Raw genomic sequence first — 9172 nt, 5'->3', positions numbered from 1 at the left:
AGGGACACCTCCCATCGTCTTGAAGGCGGGGAAACAGACGCAGCGACGCCCCAGTCGTGCGGCAGATGGGGGCGACCCCGACATTAGACAAAATACATCTAAAACAACCCGTTCCCCGAACTCTTGAGGAGGGTTAGGTTGGACATTAGGAGGTGGCTGTTCACCCAGGGGGTGGCGGAGCGCTGGCACAGGCTCCCGGGGAAGCAGCCACGGCGTCAAGTCTGACTTTACTCAAGAAGCATCGGGACATCCCGTCGCAGGGGGTTGGAACTGGATACTATGCAAGGTCCCTTCCAACCCAAACCATTCTATGATCGCTCTCAGACACACAGGTTGAGTGTTGGGCTTTGCTACACAGATACAGGAGCTGAACTCAATGATCCTTAGGGTTCCGTTCCAACTCGGGTCATTCTGCGAACTCCCTACCCCGGCGTGAAGGGGGCGGGGGGAAGAGGCTGCTTGCCCGCACTTAAGATGGCGCCAGCGCCCGCCCTCGCCCGGTAACCCCGCCCCACGGCCAGGGGAAGGGGCGGGGCGCCCTGAGGAACGCTCCTCTGCGTGCGCGAACGCGCCCTTAGGCTGTCCCCGCGGGCGGGCGCGCCCTTACTTAACATGGCGCCCGCGCCTTCCCTCACCAGGGTTAATCCCTCCCCTCCGGGCAAGCAGGAAAAGGGGCGGGGCGGGCGGAGGTCAGCGCGCCTACGGGCTGTCCCCGCGCGTGCGCACGACCACCCGCCCACAGCGCCCCCCTCCGCCTCGAGCTACGCGTTCGTCCCCCCGCCTCTGCGTGACGCGCGCGCGCCGGGAGGCGCCGCGGCCCCGCCCCACCCCGAGCTCCCCCGCGCGCGCGCCGCGGCCCGAGCGGAGAAACGCGGCGCGACCCGCGGCGGCTGCGGCAGCGCGATGACGGCGCGGCGGGAGGCGGCGGGGGCTGCCGGCGGCTGCTGTTGCTGCTTCAGCAGCACCAACACCACCACCACCGGCTCCCCCTTCCCTCGCGGCGCCGGCAGCTGTGCGGCGGCTGCTGTCCGGCGGGGCGCGGCGCTGCGCTTCGCCTTGCTGGTGCTGCTCTCTTTCTACACGGCTCGGGCCGAGAAGGAAGGTGAGACAGATCTCCCCCACTCCTCCTCTTCCCTTTTCTTTTCCTTTTTGCTTCGGGGCGGTGCGCGAGGAGAAGCGGGGGGGCGGTGGCTGGTGAGGCGCCCCCCCCCCCCCTTTGGGGAGCGGCGCCCCCCCATACAAACCCCTCCCCCCCTTTCATATATACACACACAGGACCGCCCCCCCCCCCTTCTTCCGTACACACAGGACCGCCCCCTCCCATTCCCAATACACACAGGACCGGCCCCCTCCCCCGCGTGTGGTTGGGGGGGGTGGGGAATCGCTGACATCGTGGGGAGCTTGGTGGGGTTTCTGCTCACTGATAGCGGTGGGGATGGAGCTGCTTCTTTGAAGCAGCGGCTCGGATCCAAGAAGAAAATAAAAGCTAGGAATGACTTGTTTCGTTTAATTTTCGACTTGAAATCAGAAACCGACAGATTTGATACGAATACCATTTTAGGTCATGCAACTGTATCTTCTCTTTTGCTTTCCTCCCTTCCACTCAGCAATTTGTGCTTTCTCCGTGTAAATCACAGTTCATTTAAAAAAAAAAAAAAAAGGAGATACACGTTGTGTTCTGCTCCGTTTCCTCCAAGTAAAAATGTAAAAAAATAAAATGTAAAAAAATTTGTAAAAAAAAAAATAAATGGAAAAAGTAGCAATGTAAACTGATTTTTTGTCAAAATACTGTGTTCGGTTCAAGGCCCCAGGTAACATTCTGCTTACGCTCTCTCCTTTAAAAAGCAGAGAGGAAGGGAGGAGGGGAAAAAAAAAACCAGCCAAACCCAGGCTGTTTCGCGTTGAGCTGGTTTCCCTGCAGCAGGGCTTCCAGTGGGAAACGGAGCCAAACCAAAGAGACGGGCAAAACCTGCCTAGGAAAAGGCAGAAATGCAGGCTCGGAAGTGACAGCAAGACCCTCCTTTGCTCCCTGTACTTTTGACATGTATCTGACCGCTCTGTAGGGTCCGTGGAGCGTTCTCCAAACTTCAGTGAAAGTCGGGCAGGGACGTTTTTAACTTACAGCGTCTCTGATTTTGGCACGTTGTCTTTCCATTGTGGTTTAACAAGGGGGAAAAAAAAAAGCCCGGAGCGAAACACCTAAGCATATTTTGTAGCATTGCTGAGAACGGCTTTCAAGGTGCAGACTCACTGTCTGCTTTAAAGTGTGGCTGTATGGCAGCGTTAAAAAGCAGCAGAGAAATGCAATGTGTTACAGAAGTAGGTGAAACAGATTTACTTCGGCTGTCGTGAGAATTTGCTTACAAGTTTCTTGCAAGAATTTATTTACAAGTTGAGGTCTAAAAGGATAATACGGAATAAGAACAAGAATAAGAAAGGTACAGAATAGGAGCTTGGTGGGGAGGCTTTGGTCGTGTCTCTAGACCAGGCTTGAGGGAAGGAACACATCCTAATAATGCATGTATCAAAGTAAATGTAAATATGTCTTTAAAGGTATCCTGGTAATGCATGTATCAGAATAAATGTAGCTATGCCTTTGAGTAATTTTCCTAGTAACTTTATGATGGTGTTGATATTAAGGTGGTAATAAAAAACAATAAATTTTGAGTCACAGCCTCTTGTTCACCTTGTTTACAAGACATTTCTTCAGAGAATTTAACATTTAGGAAACAATGTGAAGATATAGTATCCTTAGAGTGATGAGAATTTGTAGAGTCTGTCTGTAGAGTCTTGAAGCCCTAGAAGAGTTCAAATGTTTCAGAGATGCCTATTTTTAACCCTGATTTGGATTGCATTCCTTTACAGGCAATAGTTTATATGAGTTTATAAGCTTTGAGAGGTGTTGTATACCAGTATGATGGAATTGATTCATACCCTTGAAATTGTGACATCTGGGGCCATGGTCTGGCTTTCCTCATTTGTGGAGGACATACCATTTTTTTCCTCTATGGACTTCCTTGGCATTCCTAGATAAACAAGGGCAGTTTTAGATCTACAGCATTTGAACGGATATGATTGAAGTCCTTCAAGAAAATAGAATAGTTTGTAATGATACCATTTCCTTCTATTGATACAGTCTATTACTTAAAACTTATCCCAGCAATACTTCTGTCACTTTCAAAAACTGAATTTGAATCTCATACAGAACGTGGATTTTTTTTCAGACTTTTTTGATACTCATTCTTCTCAAGATATCTGCTGCTTGAGTGTGGTCTGAGTGGTGTATTTAAGCTTAATAATAAGTCTTGGTTTGGGGTTCTGGGTTCTTTGTGTGTGTATTTTTGTTGTATTGTTTTCAGTTTTTTTTTTTTTAAATTCCTATCTTATGGATTCCTTAGAAAAAATTGTTGATGGTGGGCATTTGTGGCTCACACATTGAAAAAGATTGTCTTGGAGTCTTCCTTTTGCTGAGTGCAATGTCTCTTTATAGCCCTGAATAAAAGAACCCTGACATTTTAAAGCAAGACAGAGCCAAATGGTGACTTGTAAGGTCCAGTCCCACTAATCTTAAACTGCAATGTAAGTGCCAGTCTTCAAGGGGCAGGGACTGAACATAGGCGAGGAAGGACCAGCTTGGATGGTGGGCTTTTAGACCAAGGCAGGAGTTCAAAATGAAATGGTAGTTCAGAACAAAGGATGGGAGGGTGTTTCAGGCTCTATCCTTCAATGCCTTTGCTTCTGCCAGGTTGTGTCAAGTTAAACATAGTAAGATGGACTTTAAAAAAAAAATATATATATGGAGGTAAGGAAGTAGCTAGGAATATCCTTTCCAACCCCCAAATGTGGACATATGTGTTTCACTACGGCTGCAGGAAGGAAGCTGTGGAGGGATATTAGAACTGAGGTTATGCGTTCTGGCTCCTGTACTATTTCTACACTGCTGAGTCGAAGGTGACTGTTGTAAGACACAATGCAGCGTATATTCCAGAGAAGTTGCTACAGAAAAAAGTTGATAGAAGCAGGTGCACAGATGGATGATGGGAGTGAGAGAAGCAGAGATCAGTGTATCATAAGTTAAAGTGAAAAAAATGAAGGTAGAGGACACTGCTTTCCGCTTACCTTGCTTGTATGAGAGGAGAAACTGGAGGAAAGATGGAGCAGATGCACAGAGGAGTGATGCTGGCTTTGGGCTTCGGTGGAGATGGAGCTGCAAGCAAATCTTTATGGAGCTGTCATGAGTAGGAAGAAGATTGATGCTGGAGCATTCCAGATTGACATGACAGCATCTAGTCCCCACTCCTAGTTAAAGAGTTTGAGGGTAAAAATGTAACATAAACAGCTTTGCGATTTGTCTAACAGCAAAAAGCAAAACCAAAATCCTTTGTGTATACAAGCTGTAAATCAAACTCATGAGGAACAGTGACATCGCTGTACACTCTCTCTGTGCTAGCAAAATAGAACTTGTGGAAAGTATCTGGTATCTGAACAAATATGAGAGCTGAGAAAGCTGCCTGTGGGACCAGCCAAAAAAACTTAAACATCAATTTTAGACTAAACAATTATGTGCGACTTTTCTTTTTTTTTTTTTTTGGTCTAGTTGGGTCCCCAGTGCACATGCACTGTAGAGAAATGAGTAAGATTAAGAAGGCTGTAAAATTTGTTTGTTTGTTTGTTTTTTCACTTAAGAAATTGTCTTGGTTTTGGCTGTGTTAGAGTTAATTTTCTTCTCAGTGGCTGCTGTGTTTTGGACTTAGTATGAGAATAATGTTGATAACACATTGTTTTAGTTGTTGCCAGGTGATGTTTATGCTCAGCTGGGATAGAGTTAATTTTCTTCCTATGAGCTCCTCTGTTTTAAAGTTAGTATGAGCAGAATGTTGATAATACACTGATGTTTTTAGTTGTTGTTAAGAAATCAAGGACTCTTCCAGTTTTACAGGCTTTGCTAGTGAGCAGGTGTACAAGAAGCTCAGAGAAGGCATAGCCAGACAGCTGACCCAAGCTGGCCAAAGAGATTTTCTATACAGTATAACATCATGCTCAGTATACAAATGGGAAGCTGGTCGGAGACCAGGGTTCACTAGGTATTGGTCTCTGTGGGTGGTGAACAATTGTACCGTGCATCACTTGTTTTATGTATATTATTATTATTAATCTTATTATTGTTATTCTCTCTTCCTTTGCTGTTCTATTAAACTGTCTTAAACCTACCCACCAGTTCACAAGATTGGTGCAAACAGAGCAAGATTGATATTTAGGCTAGGTTCAGTCCCTAACACTAACTTTAGAAATTACATCTTACTGCTGGATCTGGGAAACATTTCTTTGTTTTTTTCTGAAGCTTGACATATTCTCTGCTAAAATCCTAGAAACTAAGATAGTTACTGAGTGTAAAGGATAGGTAAAATAATCACAGAAGAGTTGAAGGGAGATGATGGTATTAGGACAGATGGCATTGGGATGATGGAGTTCTGGTTCCGTTTCTGTTCTTCTGTCTAATCTCAGACAAATAGCTTTTCCTTTTTGCTGTTTGCAGGTATGTAAAATGGCAATTCAGGATACTTCATGTGAATATTGAAAGCAGATTAATGCTGGAAGGTGATGTTGGGGGGGGGAAGCTTTTATGTTTAAAATAACATTATAATAAACTTTTCACATACACTGCTTGTTTGTCATATCTTGCTGTCAGAACTAATATGAAGCATGCTATCATTTATTTTCATGCTAATGTGTTGACTCTGACTTAAATAAAAATGTGATCCAGAAAGAATGACCTCAATCAAACTGAAAACACTGTAGCAGCTGAACTAGCGCATCAAATTTATGAACAGTGTGAGGAAAACAGTGAATAAAAATTGACCATGCTGTCTCACTGTGTCACTGCGTTTTTGAAACTCGAGTATGGGAGAGCTGATTAGGTTTGCACTATGTCTTTGCTCTTGTGAATGATAAATATTAACCATGGGCTTGGATTGAAAGGCCTCGTACTTGTCTGCAGTATCTTTGGGCCAATTTAAATGTAAGGAAAGGTTATTGTAATGCAGTGGATAAGAGGATGTTGGGACCCCATGTTCTCCATGACTTTCTGGTGTAATTTCAAAATGGTTACTCTTCTCTCCTTTGCATCTATTTCTCCCTCGTCAGTGTCTGGGTTATATTGCAGGGGTGAGGCAGACTGAGTCCATTGAAGGACAACATGTTGCAGTTCAGGGCTTTCCACTGTAAAATCTTGAAGGAACTTATTATGTATTTGCATACTGCCTAACATGATGGAGCCCCTCCAAAATTTACAGAAGTCTATGGGCATTTCTTTATTTAAGGCTTTCAGTTGTGATTTTTGTGATTGATTGCCAGTATTGCAATATGGGTTACTTTGAGTCATTTGGATACATTTATGCCTGTTAAAATTTCAGCTGTTTGCAGCAAAACTTGACCATTGGCTGTATGTCACTTTGTTTCAAAACCTACCCAGTTTTGCTCTGCTTAAAGCAAAGCATTTTATGATTCGATGGTGTAATTGACTAAGTTAATGTGTATAAAGAACCTTTCAATTTGTAAACGTGGTAAATCACCTGGAAGTTTGACTGTGGAAGGTTGATGTTGTGGTTCATGCATAACTAGGAGTAAAAGTTGGGCTACTGAAGCACAGGCTAGAACCAGTTTGTTTTGTTCCTGTGTTTGTGGGTTGAACAAGAATAGAAGTCTATAATAAAGATCTATTTTACTTTTCTTGATAGTAATTGCTGTCCAGTATGGTGCCTCAGACTTAGTCTACAGCATGGGCTTATTTGTGTGTAACAGGAGGTGCGAGAAAGTGTCTTTTTTTTTTCCCTCTAACAGTCAGCATTTGAACTAAATCTGCACTCTTCATGGTAATAAGTGTGAGTACTTGGAACTGGACTGGATTATACCTTGAGCAGCCTGCTCTAGCTGGACCCCCTCTGACCAGGCAGCTGGACTGAAGGCCTTTGGGGTCATTTCCAGCCTGTGCTACCCTATGGTTCCGAACAGTGAGCATAGCAGGTGCTTATTTATGGAAACAACTGATTTGATTCATTCACCTGTGGTAGTTACTGAATTTGCTTAAACTACAGTTATTTTTAAAGTATTTACTTTTTTTTTTTTTCCTAAAAATGTATGTTAGTATTCCAGCAATTTTAGTTGTTAATACCAACGTGGAGGATACAGAATTTCTTCCTGCAAAGGAAGTGTATCAGTGCATTGCTGGAATGGCCTTTATTTTGTGATTGACTTGTTTGGCATTAGTAATCTAGCATTTTAATTTGGAAACAGTAACATAGTTCAACTTGGTTTGCTTACTGTCACACACCTTTCTTATTTGGAGGAATAGTTAACAGTCTAGGTACAGAGGCAGTATTTCTTGCCACCAGCTTTCCTTTTTTTTTTTTGTAAGGCTTGTAAACTGAAAATGTAGATGCTCTCTCTTTTTAAAAACCTTGGTTGTAATGGGGAAATAGCAAAGCGCTGAAGGATTGCTGTGTAATTCTACTCTCTGAAAAGGGGAACAATTGAGGTTTACACTAATTTGTAATTTTTCCTACTACGCTTAGCAGATTTGTCTTCTCACTAAGACTATTGTAGAGGCATTTTTGATACTTCTTCTACTGTCTAGCATGCATAGCAGTAGAGAACCATAGGAGAACAACTGGAGTTGTATTCTAGCTATTGAACTGGTTTTAAGGATTCCGGAGCAAAATTTAATGAAAGGAGGTGTACAGCAAATGAAACTATGCGCCTCATAGCTTCTGTCTATGCACTGTATGAAGTTAAAACATGTTATTTAATAGAACCATTTAGCTTACTGTAATACAACATGCTTAGGTTTTTAAATTATTTGATCAATGCATCCATGAACTATTGTCCTTAAAGCAATCTTTCTCAACAATGGCATCTTAAGGATTATCTGAGGCATTTTTTCAGTTGAACATCTAGATCTGTGTTGGACCGTATGGATTTGGTGTAATAGAATGTGCACAGTCTTTTAAGAGTTACTTAAAATCCCAAACAACCCTTGGTTATAGGTTTTTTTAAAAAAAAGTTATTTAAGTCAAGAAGTACAGCTAATTAGTGATGTTAAAAAGATTAAATCATCATTTCAGAGAGTGATGGTAGAATAGGAGACAAAGTTGTAGACAAGCACGGTATTGACTTAAATAACTTGGAACGCTTGTTTCCACTAAACCTTGTATATACCCATTGTTCATCAGCTTGACTTTTTACATCTGAAGTAGAGAAAGGTGGTACTGGAGAAAAAAAATGATTGAGAAGTTCTCAAAGAGGAGGTTTTGAAAGAGGGAGGTTTTGAAAGGGGATTTTAGCTTTTTAAACAGAAAGCTTTCTCTTTTCCTTTGAAGCATACTCTGTTGAAAACATCTCAACGTAGTTTCCTCAGTGTGAAATTGGATGGCTTCAGCATAGTTTGATGTGACTGACTTACGAAGTTTCTTTATTTTTGTAGTAGATAAGCTTTAGACTGAAAATGTCTGGCTCAAATTGGAGATGATAGAAGATACTGACGTTGAATAGACTAGAGGAGTCGGCTATCAGCTATTTTTCACGATACCTATTTCCAGTAGGGGATTTTTCAGTCACCCATTTGAGATATTGATGTAGTATGCTAAGTGAATTTAAAAACTCGATATCTGAAGCTTGTAAATAAATATGAAATCATCCAGCAATACAGAAAAAATCTTAATGAATTAGTGATTCTCACCAAAATACTGTACAATTATTTGCAGATGGAATTTGTAGATATTGACAAAAACTACCCAGGTAGCTAGATAAACCACATTTTTTTTTGTTTGTTTTGATTTATTCCCAGCAGTGGTTCATGCTCTGCCTTGGAGACTAGTTACAAGGAGTTTCTCCTGGCTCTATTCTGGGACCTGTCCTGCTTAATATCTCTGTCACTGATCTGGAGCTGGAGTGTACCAAATCTGGGGAGCAGTCAGTATGCTCAAGGGCAGGGCTGCATTCCAGAGACATCTAAAGAGGACAGAGCAATGAGCTGACAGGACCTTCATGAAATCCAAAAAGGACAAATGGAGAGTCCTTCATGTGGGACAGAATAACCACCTGCAGGGGATACAAGCTGGAAATGCTATACACGAATCAGCACTGTACCCTGGCAGCATGCAGGAGTGTAGCCACT

The 9172-nt window shown here is 43.0% G+C and overlaps 1 protein-coding gene across 1 annotated transcript in view; it reads left to right on the top strand.

Annotated features, from left to right (window-relative positions):
- The first annotated feature begins 814 nt into the window (after nucleotides 1-814).
- TMEM131 (transmembrane protein 131) overlaps nucleotides 815-9172 on the top strand; it is a 101023-nt gene continuing 92665 nt past the window's right edge. The window contains exon 1 of the mRNA XM_054071225.1: nucleotides 815-1102. Within this exon, the coding sequence (XP_053927200.1) occupies nucleotides 904-1102 (199 nt within the window). The 5' untranslated portion in view covers nucleotides 815-903. The remainder of the gene's footprint in view (nucleotides 1103-9172) is intronic.

Source organism: Cuculus canorus, chromosome 1, assembly GCF_017976375.1.
Source record: "Cuculus canorus isolate bCucCan1 chromosome 1, bCucCan1.pri, whole genome shotgun sequence".
Lineage (NCBI taxonomy): Eukaryota > Metazoa > Chordata > Aves > Cuculiformes > Cuculidae > Cuculus > Cuculus canorus.
The sequence above is the reverse complement of the archived record's forward strand: the minus strand, read 5'-3'. Positions and strand labels throughout refer to the sequence as shown.